The 15,438-nt window shown below is 47.4% G+C and overlaps 1 protein-coding gene across 1 annotated transcript in view; it reads right to left on the bottom strand.

Annotated features, from left to right (window-relative positions):
• The window catches only part of LOC121832937 (ficolin-1-like), a 103,991-nt gene extending 89,920 nt beyond the window's left edge, over positions 1 to 14,071 (bottom strand). The window contains exon 1 of the mRNA XM_042288216.1: positions 13,912 to 14,071. Within this exon, the coding sequence (XP_042144150.1) occupies positions 13,912 to 14,056 (145 nt within the window). The 5' untranslated portion in view covers positions 14,057 to 14,071. The remainder of the gene's footprint in view (positions 1 to 13,911) is intronic.
• Positions 14,072 to 15,438: the final 1,367 nt, after the last annotated feature.

Here is a 15,438-nt window from a genome sequence, read left to right as displayed (position 1 = left end):
TCACTTTCAGGTGTGTGACGCCGACTGCCGGATAATGTGCATCGACCCACGGTATCCCGGGTCGGTGCACGACTCCTTCGTGTGGCAATTTTCCTGGCTCCGAAGCCAACTCGAGCAAGGGCAGGTGCCACGCGACGGCCGGTTCCTGCTTGGTGAGCATACTAAATTCATTCCTTACGCATACGGTGGCTCCCACTGCTTGAAAGCCACAGTACCACACGTACTGTGCTTGTTGTGAGGCACACAGACACAGTTGCTGGAACTCCTTGAAGTGAGACAACACCCAAAGTTTGGCCATTAATCTCTGTTTATGTCCACATAACTCTCACACTCTGCAGGCTACGAAAACCACACTAGACCAATCTCACGACAGTGATAGACTATGCAAGGCATGCAACCGCAGTGCGAGTCGTTGTCCGGTTCGGCCCACTCACTGTTACTGTCCGCCTGTACCCTCTTGCTGGTTGGTTTTTGCATGAAGTTGGAGCTCTTTCGCCGATCCCTGAGGGCTCGCCTGGTTGCTTTGACGGTCGTCAGTTTGTACGGAATGGGATCAATTCCTCCTTGGCCACTTGGGGCTCGCCAAATCTGTCCTCGGGTCGTCTCTGTCCCACACACTGGATTCTTTTCCCTGACCCTTCTTCTTCGGTCTGCCCATATAGCTCCTCCTATTAGACCCTCCGTGTCCCAACAGGACCTGACTCCTTTCCAATCTAACCACCCCCTCTCTTTTCCCCATCTCCAACTCCACCGAGGATTAGGAAAGAGGTTCGTCGAACTGGCGCCTTATCCCCTTGCTTGCCAAAGACAAGGCCAGCGTGTTCTGCTCTGCCCGTGCCTAAGGTCACGGCCACACTCCCAAAAGCAACAGAGCTTTTATCTGTCGGATGCAAGGGCCTAATAATGCACTTGCATACAGCACAGCACCCTTAAGGAATCGTGCACACATCCCATACAACCCACCAGGAAAACACATAGTTACATGAAATAACAGGGAGTTTGCAGGCAAGCTGGTGCTAATTAATCATAATGTAAACTGATACTGTAGTGCATAAATATTAACACACTTTTAAGTCACACTTAAGTTACATTATAATTGACATAGTTGCACACAGCTGTTTTCTTGCCTTTTATTTTAAAAAGTAAAGAATGTAATATGTTCCATCCTCTACATGTGCAGGTGACAGCGGCTACCCCTTGGAGCCTTGGCTCATCACCCCTGTCCCCGGGAACCACGCGACCTCCACCGCTTGCGGCCGGTTTAATAAGGCGCATTCCTCGATAAGGTCTGTTGTGGAGCGCTGTATCGGGCTGTTGAAAAACAGATTCCGGTGTCTGCAAAGGCACCGGGCTCTGTATTACCACCCTTCAACAGCCACCGCCATTATTTCGGCATGTGCAGTGCTCCACTACATCTGCCTTGCATCGAGCGAGCCAGAACCGGAGTCAGACTCCGACGCTGAAGAGTCCGAGTTGGAGTCTGAGCCGAGCTCGGACGGTTCTGAGCCGAGCTCGGAGAGGTCAGCGTCGGCTCCCGAGAGGCTGGCTCCTGCCGGCCCTCCGGTCGGCCTTCCGGTCGGCCTCTCGGACAGGGGGAAGGCTCTGAGGCAGCGCCTTGTCGCCCGGTTCGGAACCCGCCGCAGACGTCCCCGTGCGGAGCGCCACACGCAAGGGGTCCGCCGCCACGACGGTAGTCCCGACCACCAGGGACTCCGTCGGGAAGCCCCTCAGCGCCCTCGCTGCGGTGGTGCCCAGCACGGACGCCGCCAGCGACAGGGAACCTCTCGCCACCACGACTGAGGTCCTGACCACCAAGGACCCCGTCACATTCTTGCCCTCAGTGAAGCCCTCCCCGTGGAAGCCGTAAAGTGCACACTTCGCTTCCTGCTCCACAGTCATGGCCGTCCACAAGCTACATACTCTCTTCAGCTCCTACACCTTGTGAAGTTCGTCGCACAGCCAGCGTGCTGCCTCCGGATACGTGTCGAGTGCATCGTGGTGAAATCGATACAGCCTTTTTTTTATTTTTATTAGCAGAAGGCACGAGACGCAGTCGACAGTGACAGAAAAGGTTCGGAGGTTTAGTTGCCAGACCAACAGGTCATCTGGATTGCCCCTGCAAAAAACTGAGAATTAATTTAGATTACCTCTAGAAAGAAATGCTTGCTTTAGCAGAGGTTGCTTTCTTAGTTGCTGATTGAACCAGGGATATTGTTGTCGTGGACATTGTTTCATATTACAAATGCTTCAAAGCGTCCTGCCTTCTGCTCCATTTCATTATCTCTTTTATGGCACTTCATCAAAGTTAGGTGATTGTGTTATCTTAACAGTGCACATGTAGTTTGTTTTGAAAATTGCTTTATTTCTTAAAGAAAAACCTGTGACTTCATGAATAAAAGTGTGATAACATGGAATGTAATATTTCATTCTTGGAAGTAAAACTGAGCATCGACTGGAACCATGTAAGCAATTGGGCAATCTTAAGTATATATCACAGATATCTTGTTGAACACTCTGGTCTTAGTTGAGCACAATAGTTAAATTTCAAAAGGAAAAAAAAATATATATATATATATATATTCTCTGACTAGCATACCAGCATATAAACACTGGACCACTTTGAAAGAATTATCACAGATGTTGCGCCAAACATTCTTATTTGAGCACAGCAATAGCAAGTTCTCGAAAGATAAAAAAAATTGTTTCTGACTAAAGCAGCCGTCACTCGCGCGCTCCCCGTTGGTTCCGCCGACCCCTCCGCTGCCCCCGGCACACCCGGCTCCTCATGGTTCGACATTTTGGTTTGAAGAAGGCGCGTAGCGCACATCCCGCATAATATTGGAACAACTTTCTCTCCAATTAATTCTTAAATGTATTGCAAAAGGGTACAAAAAAAGCGGTTTGTTTTAACAACGCCCAAAAGGTTTTGATTGTTTTTCAATACTTTTACCTGTACTAGAACAGATGCGACGGCCAGCGACGCACAGGATTGGTTGCCGTTCCTTCGCTAAACGCAGGAACTGCTCCCCGCGTCGTAGTAAATCCTGCCCCGTATCCCGCGCGTAGGGACGCCTCAGGAAATGCGTAGCTACTTCCGCTCGTCGGTGGTTGGCTCCGGACGTCGCTGAAACGGGTGACGGGTGTCAAGTTTGCGATGACGTAGGGGCGTCAAAGTGGGCAGAGCCGCCACGTAAGTGTTGCTAGGATACGCTCCTCCTTTGCATTACGTCACTTCCATGTACCTTTTCTCAAATGTCCAACCTAGCGATCCTGCTGTATAAACAACTAACAACTAATGTGTTTGTTTGTTTTGTACCCCAGGAAAGGCTGTAAGCGCGAGCTCCTTGCTCTGGGGCGGATCTCGGCGGCACAAGCTCTCGTGCAGTAGGGGCAGCTGTCGACGCTATGAGCTCGCGCTTTCAGCCTTCGCTGTGGTACAAGATAAGGTGAAACAGAGTATAGAATTTCCCTTGCGATCTGGTTTTTGTGTCTAGCCATGATGGTGATGTTTGAGAAAACGGGAGCACCTTGGCATTGGCGACAATGCGCCAGAAAATGGCCCGCTGCTGCTGTATTGTGCGTACGGAGGCGGCGTGTTCTCTGGTGCGGTCATTGACACAGCGCCCAGTTTGTCCGGTTTAACATTCCCCACATGACAGCGGAATGTTGGGGGCGGAACAACAGCGCTTTCACATGGGCAACACCTCTAGTGGTGTTGCCCTACTCCACGGGGTTGCAAATCGCCTGAAAAAGATCGCTGGCCAGCATGGAATACAAGTCATTTTCTCAGCTCCCAACAAGTCATATGCCATGTGCCGGAAGGTTATCAGTGAGGCCTACAACAACAAAAAGACCACGTGCGGCACCGCTCACAAGACTCAACACGCCCCATGTGAAAGCGCTGTTGTTTACAACATTCCGCTGTCATGTGGGAAATGTTACATCGGACAAATTGGGCGCTGTGTCAGTGACCCCACCAGAGAACACGCCGCCTCCGTGCGCACATTTGCAGCAGCGGGCCATCTTCCAGCGCATTGTCGTCAATGCCAATGTGCTCCCTTTTTCTGAAACATCACCATCATGGCTAGATACAAAAAAAAAATCGCAAGGGAAATTCAAGTGTCCCTAGCTATCGAGGAGAAGAAGGGCGAGTGTGCAAGCACTGCCTCCACAAAAGAAAAGAAGTATTTGCAGGAAACGTCCCGTGTGTAATTCCATACAGTTGTGTTTTTAATTTCCTCACTGATATCGGCCTCCTACACCGACTGTGATTTTACTTTCTATCCTAAATTCATTGTCATATTGTTTACATTTATACACACTCATGTTCATGGTTTTATCATATATTTCGCTACTATAGTTCTTTCCCCTTCTTAAACCCGAATTACAATAGTCTAAGCTTGGCGCAATATAGCCTTAGTTGCTGATGCGCCATCAACCCCCAATCAATCAATCAAGTCCCGTGTGTAAAACAGCCTGAATGAGCCCACAGAAGGCGTTACCTCTGGGGAAGCAAGGTTTTTTAAACTGAAGCGATGAATACGATGGAGATTATTTCATCCAGGCAATAATTAAAGTCGACGAAAAAAAAGTTATCCGTTAAATGAAAGTCGACGAAGGGGACGTTATTCAGTAAATGGTTGTTAGTCCAGCGGAGTGCATGTGTATGTTCCTTGCGTCTCTCTCCTGTCTTGTATATTTCTTCCTTCGTTCAGCTGGCATATCTCATAAGCATGAATAACCAACCTGCTCAGCTTCAGGCAATCACAACGAATTTCCGCACCGCAAAAATAAACTAGACTTTGCGGAGAGCTCAACCTCCTTCAGAACGTAGCCGTAGCCGTTCGAGCAAGATGCCAAAGTTTCAGCATCAACTCTTATATTATTCATAAATTATAAGCGATTTTATGAAAATTTCACTAGAAAAATGGCGACCCACGGAGCTCTCGAATACATGGAGCTCTTTGGCGCCAGAAACCGAAAGTGGGCGAAAATGGGCCCATCTTTTCATCGAAATTTGGAAACATCACTTGTAACTTTTAAATGAGATAACGGTTGGTGCTGAAACTTTGGCATGTTGCTCCAACGGCTGGGGCTACATTCTGAATGAGTTTGAGCTCCCCGAGATGTCTAGTTTATTTTTGCGGTGCGAAAAGTTGGGTTCGGATCTCTCGCAAACACCCGTTATATCAAGGCACAATGCGCGTAGCACTAAAAGCAATCCCCGTTTTTTTTCTCCCACTTCTCTTAAAATCTAGAGGCTGTAATAAAAAACTGCTGGGATGGCGGAAAGTGCTCACCTTGGAATGTAACCTAGCCCGTTAAATTTCGAGCTCGACAGTAACCTTTAGAAATACAACTAAAGAAAATTAATTGTAGATTTCGCGTTCGCGCTAACACTAGGGAGTTTTCGTGGATCGTTTCCGCTGGCCCGCAAAGTTCCCCGACACCCGCTACGAAGTCCGGGACTCTGAAAGGAGAGGATGGCTCCGCGCATGCGCTGTAGTGGCGTCTCCGTTCGGGAGAGCGCAGCGGAGGTACTGAAACGGTCAACGAAAACTCCATGGTGTTGCCCCGTGTACAGTGGCCCAATGTTTTAATAATAGAGGGTTTTAGTAGATCGTTTCTAGTTTCCGCTCCGCTCAGAGGGTGTCAAACTGCGCATGCGCGGCCTGCTTCGGCGAAATTGAAAGGGGAGGTCTTAAAACGCGTTTTAGTGGACCGTTTTTTTTCAGCGTAAAAACGTTTCGAGAGCGTTAAAAAAATTCGCTTGCGTAGCCCCACAAGTTGACGTTCTTGTAACACAGAAACAACAAAATATTAACACCAAGAGAGTGAGAGGGAGCGTACTTGTAGAGGTAGTAAAAACGAAGGCGAAAATTCGCATCTTTCACGACCTATAGGGGGCGCACTGGTGTCTGTCAAAATGGCTGTCATCTGGATGATTGTCATAGAACAGCGGGACAAGGCTGGGTCTGCGACGCGTATGTAATTCTTGTTTTGCTATAGACGAGCAGAATTATAGCCTTACGTTATTGTTTTACGCCAGGAAGGTGTACGCAAGTCTATTTTATATGAGGCCAATCATCCAGGAGCTAGGGAGCGCGATTCTCACACCGCGGTACCACCATCGCTAAAAGTTGCTAATAATAAACACAAAAGAGTAGGCACACACCCGAAGAATAATGAGCTATAAAATATAAATATAATAGTTCCACCTTGTGTGCGAGTGAACCCGAAGGTATAGACGCTTTACACACGCGCCAAATTACAGCCGCCATTGCTGACCTTCTCTTGTCTTACCGAGATGCCGAGCAACTGAAACTGTAGTTGACAATCCTCTACAAAAGCCGATGCTTTAGAAAAGGACACAGTTAAATCTAATATGGCAATAACCTGACCTGCTATGGTAATGATGAAGTGAAATAAACGGAATAAGAGGAAACAAAAACTGAAGGTTAGTTATGGCGGCGTCCATGCACAGCTGCTGCAAAGCGTCTATAAGCATGAGCATGTTTAGGGTGCCTCAATGTCCTTCTATTAAGGGTGATGCTACCCTTTGTAGTACTTGATGCCGACAGCACGCGCTCACGGGTAACATACAAAGAAATCGACGAAAACAAAATGTTGCCACAGCACAGTCAGCGCCAAAAACGCGTTCAGGGACACGCTCTTTCACGCGCTTCTGAACAAAAAATAAAAATAAAAGTGTGGGACAATGGCCAGATGTCTCCACCCTAAACAAAGCGCGCATATGAAGGCACCCTAAGCATGCTGCTCTACACGGTACTTGCACTGCACGAGCGCGCGTGCTGGTCAAGGACGCTGAAAGGCCGGCACTCGCTCTCGTAGCTTCTGCTACACTCTAATTAAAAATGAAACGGACTTACGTATTCGAAATAGAAAAAGTAAGAAACAGGACGAAGTTTGCGCATTGCGAGTACGAGTTATACAGTGTTCCACAAGGCTAGCAAGGCACCTGCACGATGAATCCCCTGCTGTCCTCATGAAGGGAGACTTCTACTAACGAAATTAAGCTGGCGAGACATCGAGTCTGTGATTTGTAATACTCATACCAAGAAGTGCCGAAGCTTCCCTTCCGAACGCGGTCTGCTGGACATTGCCAACGTAGAAGGCAAATCATTTAGGAAGCAATCCCGCTTCCAGAAGGACCTGGCTACTCTGCAAGTGGGCCTCCAAATCCCAGCACCCGACAGATCAGCGTAGGGTGTTGCCGATCTCGCAAGAGCTTTGCATGGTTCTTTGTCGAGTGGCCTATTTCAACCGTCTGTTCTAACTTGAATGAGCGTTTGGACGGAACTCGTCGGTGTTCTCCAGTATTGTGAACCTCACCGTGGGTCACATCAACGAGAGCTTCGGCCACCTGCTCGCTGACATGAACAAACATAAGTGGTTGGCCCTCGCAAAACTGGAGCTCTTCTCACAGGAGAGACCCTGCATAATTTGAGTAAATTTCGCGTTTCCATTGTTTATAGCACAGCTGAACTGTCTGGTAAAAAGTCACTCTTTTTGATACGCCATTAATTTACGTCTTTACTTTTGTTTCGGCACGAGGAAACAACAATGTATTCATGGGCAGTGTCAGGACAAGTCACGACAGAGCGCGTTTGTAATTGGTGAGTTTTAGTAGGCCACTTTTATGAGCCCTCTATGCTCTACTTTCCGCTCTGCAAGAAGCATCGTCCGCACCGCCCATGCGTGGCCCGCTCTGAGTTGGAGCGATTAGTTAGCGGAGTGAGCGTGCGCTCCGCTTCAGAAGTTGCAGAGCGGACTGCCCTCAGCGTCCTTAGCGTGATCGCTTAGATCTCAAGATGGCTGTTACTCAAAACGCGTCGATGTTTTTCACCATGACCTTAGCCTGAACGAGGCCGAATCAACAAGTAAAGCGTAGGCTTTAGTGGCGCGCGGCACGTGCCTCGAGTATTTCTACAACAATGAATGGCGCCACTTTTCCCAGGATAGAGGGGCTATAACTTTTTGTTGTAGAAATGCTAGAGGAACGTGCCGCGCGCCACTTCCAGGAAGTTAATGGAGTCTGAAATCTAGCTCAGTCTTGCGCTGTACCGCCATGATCTCCCCAAGGGCTGCACGTTGCACGTCCCTCGAGCATGGACGGACATTGCACTACTTTTGAAACATGAAGGGGCTTTGGGTAAAGTCGTCGCGTTTTTGTGATCCTTCTATGGCTATGCAGTCAGATGTACGGGAACGCGTGCTTGAACGCCAATTACACCTGTGCACGCGCCCTCCTGTCGAAAATGCCACTGAAAGTTACCCACAAGCATAGCGCTCGCAAGCCGCACCAAACAAACCGTTCCTCTCAAGTTTATTTATTCACATTTGCACCAAATGTTGAAATTGTTTAACTTGCGTCTGAAAATGTTCGCCTTGGATTTCCTTGGTAAGTTTAGAAAATAATGGACTTGAATACAGCCTTTCTAAAAGTGCTGCCACTATTCTTCGAGGACGCCTTCTTTTGGCCAAGCGTCAAGGGAGCAAGAGAGCTGCGTCATTGTTTGTCACGGATGCGAGTCTAAATGTATTAGACGGAAATGCTGCGTCGATGCTGGATGTGAACTTGGTTCTAGTCATGCGTCTCGCACTAAAAGCGATGCCCAAATAATGGCGGCCGAATATGTTACCCGGCGGTGTTTTGAAAAAAGTTACCAAGAACGGTTGAAAGAATATTCCACGTCAAGATTTTGTCTGATGAAAACCAGACAGGCATAAACAATGCAAGCATTAGCAAACACGACGCTGGACTTCACAGCAATAACAGTAGATTAAAAGGCTTTTCAGAAGTATTTTTTCGAAGTCCGGCGTAGCGGACCTCGCATGCACAGTTTGACAGCTTAGCGGAATTAAGGAACAACTAAAATTTTTTTTTTTAATTTACGATACACATTTTTTTACAACCCTACCATGGAAATAGCTTTATCTTATATGAGTAAAGTCTCATATCAGATGTTTTGGTAGTGTTTAAATGCTGCCGTGTTGTAAGAGTGCCTTTTTGTTCTTTTTATTAGGCCGTCAAAGACAAGGGAGAACCCCTGGACAGCTGTTGAGGTTTCGTTGACCGCACAGCACGCCCATATGCCATCCATCAAAGAATCAGAAGCCATACTTTTCTGGTCACATTAGGGTGCTCGTCGTGAAGTACCAGACAGTGAGTCGGCATGATTTGTCAGCTGGACAAACCCTACGAAGACCATGGGCGTGATGCAGATGGTCTAACATATTTCTTTTTTTTTTCTTGGGGGGGGGGGGGGGGGGGTCAATATCGGAATGCATAAAATGATCCCAGTGAATGACATCAAATATTTTGTGCTTAGCGAAATACTTGTCCAACTATAGGCTGAAAGGCATCTAGAAATATTTGCATAAAAGAACATTTACTAATATCTGCCATTTTACTTCTCAGGTGTGAATGTGAATATTGAATGTAATCAAATTACAATGCTACTGTTGGCTTCAGTAGTGTAAATGTAGACTTGCATTGGGGGGCGTAGCCTTCTATTGCACCTCTAGAAAACAAAGTAGCACAAGTGAGGCTGAAACTAGGCAGGAGCTCGAGCGAAAAATGTACTTTCAAAAAACAATTGAAAAAAAAAAAAGACGAAAAAGAAGCAAAGTGGTTTTATGTCATTTCCCAAGGTACATACGTACACTGCGCTCCACTGTTATTACGAACACGACAAAATCGCTTTTATTTGCAGTTTATTTCTTTGACAGTTATTGAGGGAGCTAAAAGTTTTTTGCTCAGATTAGTGCCCCTAACGAGCGCTTTATTCGACACCCATAGGTGATGCCAACCCCTCGAATTTAAGGTGAAAAATAAGAACAGGATATTTTGGTTGTTTCCGCTAACGGTGTTCCGCAGTCCACATAAACACCAAGGTACCCCTATCGCAAACCGAAGAAAACGAAGAAGAAAAAACTAATTTCATTGGGACAACAGAAGAGTAGGGATATAAATGGAGCAATCACTTTAGCTAATTTGCACTGTCTTGCTGCCTAAAATAACCTAACAAAATATCTGCTCGTTTGCCGACTGCTCGGATTAAACAAGTCGAGCCCGCTAACTTAGACAAGGCAGCATCTGTTTCCACCGGTCAGGGTCCGTAAAAAGATTGTGACCAGCGGTTTCCCGAAGCAGCCAGAGGCTCTCGAACACCAGTCAGTCAGTCAGAGTTTTGAGAGCAATCAAATCAAAGGAAGTGTTGCTGAGCCGGAGGCTCAGTATGTCACCTTTTCTCGAACACCGTGAAACGTTTTGTAGCGTGAGCTACACTCTCCGACGTTGAGCACTTTCGCGTGGCTCGCATAATGAGCCGTGCACCGTGCTGCGCATGCGCGAGCAGCAGTGACGTCACACGACGCACAGCTGGCGCGCCGGAGCCGCCGCCGCTGCGCGCTCCGCTGCCACCGCGTGCCTGGCCGGTCTGCACATTCCAGAGGAGTGGCTTCGTAGCCGCGGCAGACGCACTGGCGGCGCCGCGTGCCCAGCTGTGAGCCTCCGTTGCGCAGTAGCCAAGTCTGACGCTGCACCGGAGCCGCTTGGTAGCACCTCTCATTTTGTGCGCATAAGCTCACGCTACGTATATCCTGGCATAGCCGAACTAAGCCACCGCAATTTTTTTTCTTGAGGACGCCGTTTCAAACAAAGTCTGCGCAGCCATCTTAGTGCAGCGAGGTTCATAACGGTCGTGCGCGCTCCCAAGCATGCTTTCAAGTGGCGAGCTTTACTGAGAGTGGAACGCGCTTACTAAAATGGCGAGGAAAGCGGAGCTGACGCTTCACGCTCAAATCCGAGACCAGGTCACGCGTGCGCGATGGCGACCCCGCTTTCCATAGAGCGGAGCGAGAAAGCGAAACCGGTCTACTAAAACCAGGGTGTTGGAACGAAATGTTTTTCGTTCTGTTTTCATTTTCGTTCCATACAAAAAAGTTCCGTTCCGTTTTCGCTCCGGAACGAAAAAAATAATGCTCCGTAACGGTTCGTAACGGTTTCTTTCTATGAAAAAAAAAACAAATCGCAGCAAACATTAAAAGGTACGTAACGTTTATTTTTACACCAAAATAGATAATTCAGGCGCTCTAGAGGAATCCGCGGAAACGACATTGCTTCTGAGATCATGTTCATTGCCTTGAGAATGAGATCATGATCAAGGCACCGACCATGATCTCAGAAGCAGCACGTCATCAAGTGTGCTCGGTGAAAGGCAAGACCTCTGGTCCGATAAAATAAATTTCAGCGCCGAGAAGGCCCTGAAGGCTCATGGGGATCAAGAAGTACACTTTTGCAACAGAGTCTCAGACTGCCGTAACCGTAGAAAAACAAAAGATGGACTTCTACAACGCCGGGTCACAAACTTCCCGCGCTTGCCGTGATCTGTTGTCTGTCTGTGTCGTCCGAAGAAAGCATGGAGGGAGAGGGCGCAAAAGCCAAGGAGAGCATTGCGAGCGTGTGGAGGCGTCGCGCCACCGTGCTCTCATTGGTGGGAAGCAATGGCGCCTTGCGTCATGTTTTTTGTTTCTCGTTGTATTTTTTGTCTTTGTTTTTGCTATGCTTGTTCGCCCGGAGTTTAGACGCGGGGGCGATGGCTTGCTTGTCTTCTCTTTAATTATGGTACAAACCAACGGCTGTCTCTTCGCTGCGTGAAACGAATTACTGAAATACCTGATATTTTCCCTTGAACCGAAAACCGATAAGAAATTTTTTCGGTTTCACTCCGGAACAAAATAATAAATAACGTTTCGATTACGTTTCCGTTCCGTCAAAAAATATCGTTTTTTTCGTTTTTCGTTTTTGGTTTTCGTTTTGTTCCGATACCCTGACTAAAACTCTCTAATATCAAGCGAGCGTCGACCGCCGGGCCGACCAGTGTCGTGTCGCGGAGGCTTGCGGCTATGCGGGAGAAATTAAGCGCGTTCGCACGAAGCCCTTTCGAGTGCGAGCGTGGTCTGCTAGGCTATTCCGTTGATCGCACTCAGCCCCCGCTCCGTAGCAAGGGAGAGCAGGGCGCTCGCAATGTCGAAGTGCATCGCCGATGAACGCCTTCCTCTTGAAATGCGTTCAAAATCCTATTGACGTTACCCTGTGTAACCCGGACGGTTATTGCGATACCCCTTTGCGTCATGCTGCCCATCGACACTCTCACAACACGTTCCCGTGTTTCTATAGGCACTCGAGGTGCCATAAAAAAGTGCGCACGCCCGCTGGTCAAAAAAAAGTGTGACTACCCGGCTACATAGGCTAGATGACGAGAGCAACAACGCAGTTGATAATACCGAACATAAAGCGAAAACCCTGTCTATACTCCGTTTTACGTTGCGTTGTACAGCAGCCGTCGCTACGAGTTATCTTGGCCAGTCCATCGTTAACTCGTGGCCTTCCCGTTGGGTACAACTGCGCGTGGAAGCAGAATGTCACACGGCAGGGTGAAATCACTGGATTGGTTTTGATGGCTTGTAGCATTGGCTGCGGTATATAGTTTGATGGTCCCCACGTTCAGGGCCCCGCAGGCTACTACTATTTTTCTGGCCCGAGCAATCAGCTCTCGCTGTTGCTCAGGGCCCGAGCCGAGTAGGGCAGTCTCCCAGGATGATGTGGAAGGATTTGGTAGGGGTTGAATCTCTTCTCCGAGTGGAGTCGGACAAGGCCAGGTAGAGTGATAGAGTGTGGGGGTCGGGGAATTGCAGCCCGGGCATGTGCCTCGATAGCTGCCAGGAAAGAAGAGATGGATATGGTGTAGATTTGGAAAAGTCTGTGTTTGTATGCGCCTCCATTCGGTAGCTTCGCGTCTGCTTAAGTCTTTGTGTGGAGGTGGATATGTCCTTCGCCCAGATCGGTAATATTCTGTAACCTGATTAGAGGTTTCGAGTTGCGGACTTTGTGTGGGGCGTTCTTCGGTTTCGTCGTCTGACTGTTGACGGTTGCAGACGGGTCTAGTCGAGTTGCTCTCGACCAACTCCTCTTCCCCATGCCGGGCTGCTCGGAAGGACAGTCCTTGAGCGAGAGAGTTTGCACTCTCATTACCCTGAAGAAGAGTGTGGCCGGGTGTCCACAGTATGTGAATCAAAGGGAATTCTTCGTGGGTTAGGTGGGCTAGGATTCTTCTACTCCATTCAGAAACGAGTCCTCCTGCCCAGGCCCTGCAATCAGCCTGAGAGTCGGTGAGTATGGTGACCATTTAGTTTGGATCGCATCTCCTTGTGTGTTGGGTGCTAGTTATAGCTAAGGCCATTGCCGCTTCCTCCGCTTCTGCGACGGACGGTGATCCGAGCAAAAAGGCGGCTGTTCGCCTCTCACCGTTCGGGCGGCACACCGCGATGCACCTGCCCGAGATGGGAGTAGAGTACGAGGCCGCGTCCGCTTAGAGCACGTCCGGGTCTTCCTGACAGCGTCTGCGAAAGTCCTGACTCCGGCCAGTCTCCTTCCTGCTCGTTCTGCCTGCGAGTTGAAGGGGTGAACCGGTGCTCGTTTTTCCTTAATTTCTTTTTCTGTAACTTGCATTGTGTGGGGTGATAAACGGTCATTATTATCAGGGATCCGTTTTAAGCGGTATTTGCGCAAAGTTAAAAAATTGTTGCATCGCCCCTTTAACTATGCCAGCAGATAATCAACAGGGTCTGTGTGTGGTCAAAGGAACAGCCTAGCAGACGACGCTCGTACAGGAAAGAGCTTTGTGCGCACGCGCATAATCTCTCGCGTGTCGCCGCATCCCACCGCGGCACAGCGCTGGCCGTCCCGGCGGTCGACGCTCGCGTCATATTATTAAAAAAATTGGCCCACTGTACATTGCACCCGATATGTCGCTATTAACGAACATAATGATATCCCCGAAACATTGTTCGGTCTACGTGGATGAATGGAAAAAGTGGTCTCACGTTTGTTCGTGTTGCAGGGGTCAAATATCATGTAGATTTTCGTCGGCGTGTGCTGTCTTTCGGTTATTTCCGGAACACGCCGAATACTGCTTTCCATAAAGACGTTCCCAGCCACAAGAGGTATGAAGAGGGATACTACGAACATCTTGAGATCTTTGTCGATGGTAACAATATTCTCATAAGTCGTAACAAATGCTCCCCTCTCTTTATCTCTCCTCCCATTTATAGCATGAGGACATCACGTGGATGATTCGAATGAGCACCTGCAACAAAAACGAAAGTTGCGCTATGATTTTTTTTGTTGATGTAGGCTGAGGGGAAGAGATTGACCGGGGAGCTTTCGTTTTTAGGAAAACAATTGTATTTCAGTTGAATTACCTTTTAAAAGCATCTTCTCTGGAAATTTTCTTACTTTTTGTTATTTTTCTCTGCACAAGTAATTGACCCTATTCAAAAGTCAAAGACATTATAGAATAGAATAGTTTAGTTCAGGCACACATGTGTTACACATGTGTCTGGGTGGCTGCAGCAACAGAAGGCAAAAAGCTTTCTGATGTGTCTCCCCCCCCCTCCCCCGCCCCAATAATTAAGGAACAAAATTAAAATAAACCTAGACATCTGTGAACTATTAAGATCAGTATTATTCATATAAACAAATGAACATAAGCAATGCGCCACAATAAAAACCAAAAAATTGAAACAAACAAAACAAGCAAATTATAAAACAAAGACAAGAGGAAACTGCATTTATTTACATTGACATTGTCGTTATACACACTATCATCCAACACCCGTCTGGCATCAACATATCATAACACTTCCTAACACCATGGGAAAAAAAAAAGACGTACTGAAGTCATTTTATTTGCCATATGCAAACGTAAAATTTACTTTTTATAACAATAATCTAAGGTAAGCGATTAGCTTCAAGGAAAACATGTTTTACTTTTTTCCTGAACTTGTGGCTTTTTTCTACACTGCTGTGCTTTTCGTACAATGTTTGGGTGTTTATTTAGTAGGTTAGGAAATCGGTAATCTGGTTTTTGAGTTCCACAGTTAGTTCTAACGTTTGGTTTTCTAAAAGCGGTGCGCCTGAAATTATATTCCGCAGGTTTATTAAGATAAGTATCAGAGAACTATGTCACATCGTGCTTTATCTGATCAAAAACGAGGATCGGCAATTTGTGTGAGAGGACATATTTTATTTGTAATAACCTTCATTTTTGAATGAGGGTGCTTTTTTCGATGTACCCTAAATTTTTAATAATTCTTGCAGCCTTCTTTTGTAAAAGGAATATTTTTTCCAGTGCGTGTTTTTGTGGTTCTGCCCCACACTGATAGAGAATATTGTAAGCGAGGATTGACAAGAGCGTAGTACAACTGTAGCTTGAGCCAGTTTGGTAGTAATCCCCTTAGTTTGCGCAGCATTTCAATTGAACGTGAGATGTTACATCTTAGGTTATTTACATGCTTTGTCTAACTTAAAAATTCCTCAAACGATACTCCAAGAATCTGTGTGCCGTAGTA

This window comes from Ixodes scapularis, unplaced genomic scaffold (assembly GCF_016920785.2).
Source record: "Ixodes scapularis isolate PalLabHiFi unplaced genomic scaffold, ASM1692078v2 ptg001274l_1___fragment_1__unscaffolded, whole genome shotgun sequence".
NCBI classification, from domain to species: Eukaryota; Metazoa; Arthropoda; class Arachnida; order Ixodida; family Ixodidae; genus Ixodes; species Ixodes scapularis.
Note: the sequence above shows the minus strand (reverse complement) of the source record. Positions and strands in the feature narration are given on the sequence as shown.